At 36.6% G+C, this 13910-nt stretch overlaps 1 protein-coding gene across 3 annotated transcripts in view; it reads left to right on the plus strand.

Annotated features, from left to right (window-relative positions):
* cadm2b (cell adhesion molecule 2b) overlaps positions 1-13910 on the plus strand; it is a 132611-nt gene that overhangs the window by 80602 nt on the left and 38099 nt on the right. For 2 of the 3 annotated variants that reach the window (XM_041995619.1, XM_041995620.1), the window contains exon 2: positions 6667-6693. The exons of the other annotated variant lie outside the window; for it this stretch is intronic. In XM_041995619.1, coding sequence (XP_041851553.1) covers positions 6667-6693 — 27 coding nt within the window. The remainder of the gene's footprint in view (positions 1-6666; positions 6694-13910) is intronic. 3 annotated transcript variants of the gene reach the window in all.

Genomic DNA, 13910 nt, shown 5'->3' on the forward strand with positions numbered 1-13910 from the left:
GCAGATTTGTTAATAAAGTTTAAGTGTTTGCTTATTAATTTTACTTCTCGGTTGTATTAGAAAAGTAGCATTAAACTAGAAATAACATTTAATGATGGCCATTTTGAGAGTGCATTCAGTGTTTACATTTGTTGTTCAAATCACTTTGGCTGTTTTCATCAGTCTAAAATGGAAGCTGCTAAACTCTGAAGTGCTTGTTAGTCTAAATGAACCATTTAAAGCATGCACAGCTGCCCAGAATGGCATATAAGACTCATTCCACTTAAGATGTTTGGATATAAGCAAAGAATGACAAAAACGCTTTCCCATCAAAGGTTTGCTTATGGTCACATTGTCCTAGAGCAGGGATCCTCAGTCCTGGTCCTGGTTTTGGGCGTTTCCCTGCTGCAAGACACCAGACTTCAATCAATGGGTGCAGACCTGTGCAGAGCTTGACATCAAGCTCTCAAGCCAGTTGTGTTGCAGCAGGAAACTTGTAGTTCTGCAGGACTTTCCAGGACCAGGATTGAGGATCCCCTTCTAAGAGTTTGCTGTGTGACACTGGCAGAAGGATGGAAATGACCCATGTGATAGGCCAGCTGAGGAGCTAAAGCCGACTTTTACTGTCTAACGACACATTGTCTGGGTGATTGGTGAAACTTATCACTAGAACAATAAGCAGCTATGTTTTTTTTACAAGCTTGCCTGTTAGAAATGTACATGAACAGACTTCACTGTCATACTTTAAGAGTCACTTAATATAAATTCAACTAAAAAGAAGGCTCCAAATTTTTGCCTCTGACAGCTTATCTTATCTCATCTTGAATAATATTTATATAATATAATATTTATATATAATATAATATATAATATTTTGCTCATTTGTCTGAAATGGGTTACATGTTTATCCTATACTGGGTTTCATCCAGTTTTTTGTCTCATTGTGTTTTAATTGTCTTCAGCACTTTTCTGAGTAAGTAGAAATTTGCTTATTATTGTGTAAGATGCCTTTGTTTTGGTTTGAATGGGAATATGGATAAACTGTCTGTTTAGTGCCAGTGTACATGCTTCTTGGAAATAACTAAAATGTCTGTATCCATACACCACCTCAGAAGGACTAAATAAATGTAATAGTCTTTGACTTTGACCCTTATTATGACCATCAGAGTTTTTTAAGTGTTATGATAGTTTGATGTTATTGCTTTCTAAGTCAGGTAGAGATAAAAATGAACATCTATTTGTATATATTTAATATGTAGTTATCTAGATTTATCTCATTTTCTTCCAACTATACTTTTAAGAGCAGTAAAGAGAATGTTTTTACTTTTGATTTACAGTAATGAATGCACATATGCATTTAACCATTATATCTTATTAAATACACAGAGATTCTTATAGAGAAGGGTGTTGTTATACCCTCTGCTACTGATTTTCAGTGAAAGTCCTCCTGGGAATGTCAAAATGTTAGAATTTGCAGAAGAAAATATATTGATATGCTTGCCATGTGCTTGCAGACATTTCCAGTTCACAGGAAGGAGAATCTTATCATGGTGTCTGACTTTGTCAACACTATCGAATTAGAAGAGTCTGAGATTAATAACTTCCACATAAGGGGAAAATAGGAAGAGGCGAAGACTTGGGGGCGCACGAAAGATTAATGACTGTCAAAAACAATGCATTTTCCATTAGATAGAAGCATGGCATACATCAATTGTATGTTTCCATTTTCCACATCAGATAAGAGTTTGTTCAAGAATCACTCTGAAATGACCTATTTTACAAATAAGCATTTTGTCCTTTCTCCATGCTTCAGGTTACCGTTGACCTATTTTTAAGTCAGAAATAGTGCTTTTTTTCCACAAGGTTTCATTCCACCTACAGCCATGGGTACTGTAATTAGCCAAACGATGAGCATTTGGCCTAACTTTGAGATACAGTTGTAGCATGCTACAAAGAAAAGGGCTACATTTCATGATAATTGCTATGTTTCACCACAAAATAAGGAGGCAAATAGTCTTGGCAGCAACAGAATCAAATAAAGTGTGTTTAGTGCGAGTAATTCCCTCAACGCCAGTAGATGGAAGGAAACGGCCTGAAAACTGTCAGACTTTCCCTATAACAGACAGGTTGGGTCAGCACTCTGAGCATTTGGAGATCAGAGGAGGGCTGCAGGTAAATTCCAAAAGTAAGGTTTATTCTTTAGTAAGCTAAGAAGTGCTTTTGTTGGTCATCTGTGTGCACCCATTGTCAGTGCAGATTTTTGTAGGACCTTTAAAGGAAAACCAATGACCTGCCTCACCTGTAGCTTTTTTTCCTCAAAGCTTCATCCACCAATGAACAAATAAAAATGGGGGATTAAGGATGGATATTTTTTTTTCTTTTTAGCATTATCCTCTAGTTGAGTAAACTGCTACAAAAATGTTAGGAAAAGCCCTTTTTTTTATAACAAACTAAACATATGACATGTTTTCTTGATCACTATGCCATTTTGAAAGTTGTTGGACCATGTATGCAACCAGTGTCCGAAATTAACTTTTTAAATCACCGGCCAAGTTGGCCAGCAGATGAAAAAATCCACCGGCCAAACATATTTTTTACCGGCCAAATTATTAAATTATTTTACACACACATACCTCTATGCACATGTTATTTTCTATAATACTATGTTGTGTTGTATCTAAACTTATAGTGGAAGTCACAGCAACATTAAACAAAGGCAAAAAGGAAAATGGTTTTATTTGATAAAGTGTTAATGTCTGAATTCATTAACTAAAACCTAATCAGACTCGTCGCTCTCTACTCTTCATGCTTTCACACAGTCCATGAAGTCTGGCCTCCTGCTCCTAACAGTCCTTGTGCTACAGCATTACAGCCTTGGCGTGATCATACTCCCTGATTTTTGCTTTTTATTTAAGCTTTATAAATAGCTTATCAATAATCATAAAAGCTGATTTATAATAATAATGAACTTAATAACTGATCAATACAATAATAATAAGTATCATTATTATTATATTGATAAGTTAATCGGTTGACAGCTGTTCGTAGTCTCGCGGAGTCACGTCACGCCCGTTATGCAGCTGTCGTCACCCTTCAGGTCGTAAACAGCTAAGCTAAGCTAACAGGGTAACATCACATCCAACAGAGTGCTGCTGTGCTGACAGTGCGGCACGCGCAGGTGTGTTATCGCCTACAGTCGGCGGGTGAGAAGCGAGCCGAACCGGGCCGTGAAACAGACAGATATCCAAACTATCACTTTGCACTGAACTTTCTGGTTTGGGCTGTAAGCCCTTCCTGATTTATCCTCCAGTTCAGCGTGCTTTCTTTTGGCCAGCTCCTGCTAAAAATTAAAAGCTAATTAATTAGCTTGAGCTAAACGGTAAACAGAACTGAAACAGTGCAGCGTATTCTCGTGTCATATGTGAGTGTTTGCGTCAGTGCGTGTTTGTGTACGTGCGCATCATTCATACATGCAAACAGCAGAGGAACATAAAGAAGAAATCCACCAAAAGGAAGACTGAAAAACATCAGCCCTCTGAGATTTACCCGCCAAACAAAAAATTTGCTCGCATTTGGCGCCTGGCGAGTGTTAACTTCAGACCCTGTATGCAACACCAAATGAATCTTATTAACTGACATCAAGACTGAGTTGACCATCAGTCAGTCTACCTACAGGGATTATTTCTTTTTTACATTTTTCTGTTGCGCTGTTGTGCACTATGACCATTTAAACATAGAGTCAGTGCTGTTTGCTATGGCATTGTTCAAGAAACTTGTCAGTAAGTCTACAGTGCATCTATTCCCATTTATTTCTATCTTTTAAGTGTGAACACATACGGGTCTTGTGGTGGGCCTGTGCTTGTTAAGCACATTTAAACTCCTGCAGTTCTACAAACCACTTTACAGTGTTTCAAATTCACTACCAGTGGCAGCAGTGCCGCAAGCAAAGCATTTGCCTGCCATTGGGAGCAACGTGGAGGTCATTCAAAGTGCTTATCGGATTCTCTCCACTTGGTAGCCATCTTTGAAATGCCTCCAGGCGGTTATGTTGGGTTAATAAGACCAGGTCCCTATCTAAATGATTGGAAAGGGAACCGTTATTCAAATTTCAACAAAAGTTTGACTTCGCCCCAACATATGGTTTAAAAATAAAATCTTCTACAGTTATGTGGCCACTGTGCAAAGTTTCACCATAGAGTCCATGCAAAGCAAATTTCTTCAAATGACATAAAAAACTTCACTAAGGTGGCTCAGTTGCCTTCATAGTAAAACATATAAATAAACTTTTCTTTTTCTACCTCTTGTGTGTTCCTTCATGTTTTCTATATTGGTTAGCATATCAAATTTGAAAATTTTTTGTTTTTAAAATGTATACAAAATAGTCGTACAATGATTTTTTTCTGAATAATAGCACATTGGTTGTTTACTTTTAATTGGCATGCCGAGATGATTGGCACTTATACATGTTGAGTCCTTGAAGTCTGGTGAGCCTTGCTGGCAAATCTAGTCTGATGCATTTGTTAAAAATGTTCTATCCTCATTATATGTCACTAAGTAGTTCCACCTGATAGACATTTAAGCATCTTCTGTTATGTAACTACTGGAGACGAACAAAGTGTTGTCTCTTGAGTGATGATGAAAGGAAATTGTTTACCAATTTGCTTTGTTCTGCTGTGTTGCCCAGAGTAGCTTTTAACTTGCACATAAACGAACAGTTGAAAGTTATAGAGTAAAACCCATTCCTAAACCAGTGATACCCAAGGAATAAAGATTAATTATTTTTTCCTGTGATTTACAACTTTACAGCACATTTTAGATTAGCTGTTAAAGGTAATCTTGATGCAGAAACTACAATCTTTAACCAAATTATTACACACTTCCATAACAATGACAATCAGCTTCACTGCAGCTATAAATAAAGATGAATTCAAACTGCAAGGCTGTGATAAACTGAATCTAACATATTAAACTGTCAGTGCTGAAGCCACAAGAAAGAAAGGTTCTCAGCTCTGATTTTCGCTCATCTCTTTGTAACAAGCAGTCTAGCTAGAATAGAATCTCAAAATTGTCCCTAAAATACATTTCCTGCACAAGTTTAGCTATTGTAAAGGAAAAGAAATAACCGAAGGAAACAGAAAAATCAATGAAACAAATGCCTTTTACTAACAGAGGTGGTTCTAGAGTCTCTTGGGGCCCTAGGCAAAATTTCAAAGAGGGCCCCTCTCACTGGCATGCATTCCCCTTTATGCTGATATTGTATACTTAGATCAATAACATGTTAATAATACCATCTTGAAAGGTTTTGTTGTTACAGCATTAAATCCCTAAAATGCTACTTTTGGAATTTCTTTTGCAGCTTTTGCTATTCTTCTCTTTATGAACTATTTTTGTTTAATTAAACAGGGGCAATATGATTTAACACAAGTCCAATCTCTCCACATTGTCATTGCTCTGTGGATGGTCCGCCTTCGGGTTCCCCTTGTGGCTTGAGGCCCAATGCATTTGCGTGGCCTGACTGTTAGCAAACGGTGCCTCTGCTTACTAGGAATCAATAAATACATGTGATGGATGTATATTTAAATACAGAAGAAAGTCAGCATTATCACTTAAATGTCAAATTTCTTAGAATCATATCATCTTACACTCACTGCATTACCACTATTTTTAACAGTATTTGCTGGTAGGTGAAAAGTGAAACTGGAATGGCCAGATTTAGACTCTATAAAATGCACTGGCTTCAGAGTAAATATTTAATGCAACACAAATCGGTGTATACTGTATATCTGGAGTTTAAAATCTTAATGTTTTTTTTAAACCTTGTGTCCACCTAGTTTTGTCAGCAAACTCAGTCCTCGTAACCATAGAGGGCCTGAGTACTGAATACATTTGTAGAGAGATGTTCTGCAAGTCCTCAGGGATATTATTTCATCTTGTGCTGGAGGGGTTGTGTTGCTCTAACTTTCGCCTTACAATCCCCCAAAGGTGTCACAGCTTTGACTTTCTTCTTTAGAAGTTCCTGTCTGATTTTGGATTGTGCATTGAATCATTATCATGCTGGAATATTCCTCCTCTGCACAGCTTCAGGAGTCTGGGAGTCACCTTGTCAGCCAGCATTTTGGAACATCCACAGTCATCCGTGGTGCTGTGTGAATGTGCCATGTCCCAGCACCTGTTCTATTGATGCAGCCACATATAATTTCTTTAAGACTTCAGTTTCTCACTTCTTGGAAGGTACACTTAACATGGACCTGCTCAAGTTCATATGAAACATGATGGACCCAATCTGTGCTGTGACTATTTTGTTCTCATTTTACAAAACCTGTACCCACTATTAATTAGAGATTTTTCATGTTGTGTAGTCAAGTGCAAGCTTGCAGGGTGTGCTGTGGAAGAATCTAGATTTTTTATTTCCTGTGCACTATCTATTGAGGTCACTACTACTGACAGGGCTGCATTATTCATACTTTTTCTCTTGTGGTAAGTCGTACTGATATTGAACTCTTACATGCTGACATTTCATGATGCTATGGTATAAACTAAATCTTAGCATACATTTCATTTCCACCATTTAATCATATCCTCTCTGTCACCATAGATAGAACAAATAATCATCAGGCTATCAATGTAACTCCTTCATACTGCCCATCTAATTTATGGTCTCCTTGCTTTATCCCCTCATGCTATCAGTGGCTGGGACAAAAAACAAAGCGAAAGGTGAGTTATTGTTTCCATTTTCTTTCTACATGATTTATGTTGCACACTGTTCCCAATAAACAATGTTTGGATCAACCTTTTATCTCCCCCAAGAGCCAGAAAGCATTAACATATGCTGCTTCAGCTGAAGCTTTCTGACCCCCCACCCCCCAACATGTCTTCCTGAAAGTGGGGTTTGCTGAGTTTGCTTGCTCATTCTCCGATACAACCTGCTTCACACATGTATAGATTCACACCAGGGAGCTGCCTGCACCTCCCAGTTAAGCTTCCCTGTATTTGGCTACTACTGTGCATCTCCACTGGAGCTGCTGGGGGTTGTTCCTGGTTCAAGGACACCTCAGTGGTAGATGAGTGAGGAGAAAGTGTTTCTCATTTGCTCTCTCTACACAAGATATTCCCAGACCTATGGTGCATTCAAACTTAAAACCCTATGCTCTCTTATTTTACCTCTGGGCTTATTTTCTTTATAGTTATTTATTCTAATCAATTTGCCAGTGAATGGTTTAACCTGTTACTGTTAACCTTGCGCTTGTCTTTGGATCATCTACTGAATGTTTGATTCAATCCCATTAAAATTATTTTTGTGTGTGTGTTTGCTAGTTTTGGATGTATGCTCAAATCAAACTGAAATTTGAGTAGCCTAAGGTGATTCTGTTATTTCTTGCTCACTTCATACATTCATACATTATTTAGGTCAGTGTTGGCCTGAGTTTGTTTGTTTTGGGGATTTTAGCGTCTATATTTTGTTTTTGGACACGACCAAAGCCAAATCCTCTGATTATTGTCCTCTGAATGCTGGGGTTTTCTTTTTTTTCCCCACACTTTTGGAAACCACTGTGTTTTCTAATTACAGAAGTAATTAAGGGGTTAGTTTTTAATTAAAAGAAGATACACATTCAGCATTTGTATCTCAGAAATCTGATCCAACAGTGTGCAGCCTTCTTCAGCAGCACGTTCAGCAGTTGAATTATTATTGAAGACTTATAATAATAATCAGAAAGAAAATAGTTGATGATTTTCGTATATAAATTATATATTAATAAATATATGTCTGTATCTGTGTGTGTGTAATTTGTAAATGTCAGGTACTGCATATATTTACCTGGTATTTCTCAGGTACAAATTACGTGCTATGTAGTGTGGTGAATAATGTAAAAGTCTAAAAGACCAAAAAATATAAGAAAAACTTCCATGTAGTTGTGATTTAATGGAAAAGATGCTTCTGGGACCTTATGAATGGATTTATATGTTCCCTTTGGATCATCAAACTGTGAAGCCTTTACCAGTGCTAACGAGTACACATGACACAAAAAGATTAAACTCTATTGCTGCAAAGAAAATTTAAAATAAAAAATTAAAATTAAAAAAGTAGCACCTCTGCTCATAGAGTTGTGGTAAAAAACTTGAAGTTTGAATAATAAAAAGTTTCTTTTTCAGTTTTAGGTTGTGTAATGTCACTTTAAATGTGTCTCATGAATACTAGTTTACATCCATATAGTGAGTATCATATACAGTATAATTCTACTGAGTCTAAGGTTTTATTGGATCACCTATGAGCAACATAGATATAAAATAGATAAGTGGGTAAGTAGAGAGACATTTTGCATTTGGAAATTAATATATTCTAATGATTAATGCCATAAAAAAATCAAGCCTTTATTTACGTTTTTTAAATGATATATTTTTGAGGAAGAATAATATTAAACATATTTTTAAAAAGTGAAAATTTGATTTTATTTATTATTATTTAATGAAACATTAAATAAAAGATATGGTTAATGTGAAAATAATCATAATCAAATTTGTGCCCAACTAAGTTCTAATTAATCCACGTTTTTATCTGCTATTAACTAGTAGCCCTCGAGAGCTGAATTAAGTACAGTTACTTCTGCATTTCTTCCTTTCTTGCAGCATTTTGTAGTGAGTGAGTGTGTGTGTGTGTGTGTACTTGTCCTGCCACTTTTTGTTTCAGGGTGTGTAACACAGTACTTACAATCACCATGTTTCTGTATGTATGAAAAAGCGAAATGGAGTTCAGGTTCATGTTGTGATATGTAAATGATATGTAAAATACTACAGGTAACACTACTTGAACTTTTATTTTCACCTGGAGACAGTTCCGTATTTCTGACCCACTTTTTGAAACTGATGTATTACTACTTTCCTCTCTCCTTTTTTTTCTTGCACAGCAGCAAAAAAAAAAAAAAAAAAAAGAAAGAAAGAATGAAAGAAAGAAAAAAAAAATACTCCTAAGAGTTTTTCCCAGCAGGGATATTTATTGCCACTTCTGTGGACTGTCCACCCCCCCCCCCATCCCCCCCCATTTCCCGGTGGGTAATCACAGGGGAGGACAAAGCTTTGTATCACCTCTCTGTCAAGGAAGACACCCTTTTGCTCAGCCGATGTTCAGTAACAGGTACCAAATGCTTCTCTTTTTTTTCCCCCTCTGGAAAGTAAAGCTGATAGACAGCTTCTTCTGGATTAGTTATTTCTTTTTTTTTTTTTTTTAAAAAAAAAACTTCTACAGCTAAATCTTGTGACTGCATCATTTAAAATAGTGCGCACTTGCTTCACAGTTGTATGCAGATGCATGCTCACTGACGAGTTATCTCATGTGTCGGTCCTATTGTTCATAGCTGATGGAAGCATTGTTGAAAATCTCTATAATCCTGGTAGAGATAAAGGATGCATAGACTTCTGTGTCTTGATAAGACTACACAAGTGAGACTTAATTTTCCAGATATAAGACGAAGAAAAAAAAACATGCAGGTGCCATTTGAACTTGGACTTGATACAACAGCTAAGAGAGAACATATCTGTATCCATTTTTGTTCATGAGTGACCTATATATATATATATATATGCACCCTCATTCCTTGTTGAATTTATGTTTAAATGGGGTGTGAAAGAGTAAAAAAAATTACATTATAAGTAATTACAGCCTGTAATGTTTTGCCATAATTATGTATAGATTTTCTTTGACTGAATGAGTTTCATAATGAAGTGCTTTTACACCAAGATGTCAAGCGTTCCCTTCTGATTTCAAACTGGGCCATTTTCTGAAGCTGCCAGAGTTCAAACTGGTAGTTGTACAATTCACCTTGAATAGGTAATTTACAGATTAGCCTGAGTTAATGGATCACATCTAGATTTAGTGTTAATTAGCTGCTGCCCCCTAAACAGTTGTTTAAATCTCCCTAATTGACTATAGGCTGATGGCTTTTGAAATTGCATCCTTTCCTGGTTGCCTCAGATCAGCAGGTTTGCCCTAAACTTGGGACACATTTCTCTTGATGTTGAACCAATAGGGCTTAAATTACACTGCCAGTATAAATGATTGTTAAAGGTGACAGATTTGACCTTTTGAGCAGAAATAAATTATATTGAATATGTTTTTGCCCATGTTGTTCCTGTTCAGGAAAGGTCACACAGCAAGCAGTCAGCTTCACAATCCAACTGATAACCCCCTTCATTGTGAGTAGTGAAGGGGAAAAAACAAGTACAAGTTCTGGAGAGGGTCTCTCTCCTTATGTTCCACCTTCTTCTCTGCCTGTAGAGAATTAACGTCATTTGTCAATCGCTTTGTCTCTTCAAAGATTCACTTGGTCTCTGTTGGTTTCTCTGTTTTTACAACAACACTGCATCTGCAGCTAGAAAATACTGAAACATAAATGTAAATTCAAACTATAGAAAGAATACTATAGAAAAGTATTTGTCTTGGTCATGATGCATGGCAAGCGCAGTGCATGATATGCACCACATTGGTATTGCTTTATAAACAAAAATAATTAACACTTGGTTAAAATGTATCTTTTTAGAGTAAATTAAAGCACTGCAATGACAGCAAACTGAAAACCACAGAAGCCCTGGACTGAATGCAACAGCATACCCTGACCAAAAAATAAATAAATAAATAAAAAAATAAAAATAGAGAGATTCAGCAAAACAAATTAAAAGTTCGGTGCAAAGTAAACCGATTGGCCACAATGTTCTAAAAGACCATAAAGCTCATCATCATACTTTAGCTGACTATGGACACATTTGTACGTATTCACATAGTCATAGTGCCACATGCGATACACCCATCTCAAATAAACCCTTTTCTTTTTCATGCCAGTGTGACATTACAAACATGCTGAAATGGCCAACTGAGAGGCCAGCAGAAAGCATTTACACAGTCGCTCCACAGATTATAATTTGTCTCTTATTGTGTTTCAGATCACTCTGCTCACATTCATGACCCACTTTAATAATGCTGCTAAAAATGGCCCAAAATTTTTAGAGTAAAGCAGTAATCATCATTATCTTGCACATCTGCTATAGTCGGACTGGCAGTACGGGATGATGGACCAACTTCACCTCAAACTGTTACTTTGTACCAGATTTTAAATTTCTGTACCCCGGTACGGTCAACTATTTCAGCAAAAACCGAAGGAAAAGGTATTACTGAGTAAAAGATATTAAACATAACATAATTATAAAACTTCAGACTGACAATAAAAATGCTACAGTATATTTATTGAAAGCATTCAATAAATATTCTCGAAGTGATTTTTAGGGGTCATACACTTTTAGCAATGTTGGACTGTTTGACATTTAGAGCTTTGGTGTCCTGACAGCTAAATCCAGTCATCTTTCATTTTGTGTTTATACCTACTAGCTGCCAAGAGCCCTGCCTGTAGCAATAAAGCTGCACCCAGACTCAGAAGGGGCCAAAAGGTCAGAGAAAGTAGCTGAAGGCAAGGTCACCCCATAGAAACTAGTATCATGTCCTCAGTTAAAAAATAAGTTAAAAAGAATGGATGCCAAGACAACTGTAATGTGGCTCCTGCTGAACTTTGTTTTTTTTAATTATTATTATGAAAAATAATTGTGACTAGATTATATGTTTTTCTATCTGAAGATAATTAATTAAATTAGTTGATGGGTTAATTAGTATTGTACACATCAGTAGCATGTTGATTGGAAACTTTTATCATTTTAAAACATATCTTGGGCATTATTTAAGGCTTGCATGAGTTCAGCTTCTCTGCAGCTATCTACTCTTTGATAGTGAGTCTTTTTACATGAGGTTTGTCTTTAGCAAGTAAAATGTAGCTCAATTGATTTGAGCAACCTGATCTCACATAAATAAGAGAAAAAATGATGAAGTCTCAACACTACATCTGTGAGATCAGGTTGGAGTTGATGGTTTTGAACCATTACTGTGTAATTCAGCCCTGGACCGACTTCGGGCACTATGGGCTGACGTGTTTTTTGGGCTTTATTTGTCTGACCGGTCCATAAAACCGGTGGTAGACACTGTGGTAAGCTGGACTGCTTTCACATCACTGAAGTTCCATTCTGAGAGATGACATCCATTAAACCCAGTAAGTTTGATCCGTAAGAGCCAGCTGGCAGTGAATGTACTAAATGTTTATGATGAAGTGATGAAAATATGTCAATAAAACAGCTGTTTTATTGTCATGTTAGTTTGTCTCCTTACATTTATGAAATTAACTGATGACGTTAGTGTTTCCACTAGGAGAAGAGCTGGTTTACTGGTTGTGTTAACTGATTGTGTTGACTGGTTCACTGTTGTGTTCACTGGTTGTGCCAGGAGCATTTTTTTGTCCTAGTCCACCCCTGACTTCAACTACTCACCTTCAAAAACAATCAACTTTGCTGTGCTTGGCATTCTGAGCGGTACGTCCCTTGCACTTTGTAGTTTTTCAATCTCCTTCTATTTTCACTGTAAACAATGGACACTTGTATCACACAGCCATGTTTGTTACGGTTGATTATGTGTTTTTCAGATCTTTAGCCCTTCCAAATTTTCTCCATACTTTTACTTTAGCCATCATTATGGTTTTAGGTAGATTTTAGTTCCATCTGTCTAATGTCTAATCTTCTTGCCTTTCTTTTCTTGAGGCCTCATGCCTTACACTCTGTGGAGAATCCTTTATGTTTTTCTGAGCAGTCATGTCTTTATGGTAGACATGGATAAAAATATTCCTACCTCCTGGAGAGCATTCGGCTTTTGTCTGGATGTTGTGGAAGGGTTTTGTTTTGTTTTGTTTTTTTACCATAAAAAAGAAAATCATGTTATCATGCAGAACTTATTTCCAGGTCATTTTATGGTTATTTCTCAAAATGCACCAAATTGTTGATGAAGTCACCTCTTTATCTGGTGGCTTTAATTCCTTTTCTTTTATCTGCAGAATTTGGTTTGTTTTTGCAGGAAAAAAATGACCTATTTTCACATTATTGGACTTAGAAGCTCTGACTGCTGATGGCATAGCAGTAGCAATTCTCTTTGTTTATAGCTTTTTTTCTCTCTCTGTTGGCAGAGGCAAACAGAGTCACCAAAAGCAACATAAACACAAACAGGAGTAGCCTACATTTTCACATTGTTCCACTTTTTTTTTACTTTGTCCCCAATACACAGTATACAACAGTAGCTGTTGGCTCTGCATAGCAACAATGGAGAGTGTTATACTAGATATTTAAGTAACTTATTTCAAGCTCTTTGGTGCAAGTGTCCATGGTGTTATACCCACGCAGCTTCTAACAGCAGATGTTTTGGTTACTTGTGTCTCTTGACATCAGGCTCCTGGATGATGTGGGAAACTGCATATAATTATTTTTTTTAAAACAAATACAGTGAAGTGCATTGCAAAAGTATCCACCCTTTTTTGTTGTTTTGTTGTGTTGTAGTCTATTATTCAGATTAATGTCTTGATTTCATGAAGTGGACCCATACATAACAGTTCAAAATGAATAAATAGTCCAAATAGGCATAAATCATTGACTAAACATGTCAAGTGTATAGATATATAACCAAGCAACTTGCAACGGTAATCGTTGCATAGGGGGTTTTACAAAGTATTGACCTTTTTTAGATTAATACGCATGCATAGTCCCATTTTCTGTTTTCAAATTTTGATTTTTCCTTCTTAAAGTTGCAGGCATTTTGTCTTGATCAAATGAAACAAGTCTTCTAAAAATCCATTTTAGCTGTAGGTTGTGAGGGCATGAAAAAGAAAAATGCAACATTTCACAAGTTTCTATAACTTATAGCAAAAATTCCTTCCAAGAGAATGAGGGTTTTTGATAGAAAGACATCTACCTGCCATTTGCAGGATTTACCTGAATGCCTCTCTTACACATATCATTCATGATTCTCATTTATCCAGTTGGGCTCTGTAAGCAGTTGGCCAGTCTTACACCCTAGTAAA

Source organism: Melanotaenia boesemani, chromosome 9 (assembly GCF_017639745.1).
Source record: "Melanotaenia boesemani isolate fMelBoe1 chromosome 9, fMelBoe1.pri, whole genome shotgun sequence".
Taxonomy (NCBI): Eukaryota; Metazoa; Chordata; class Actinopteri; order Atheriniformes; family Melanotaeniidae; genus Melanotaenia; species Melanotaenia boesemani.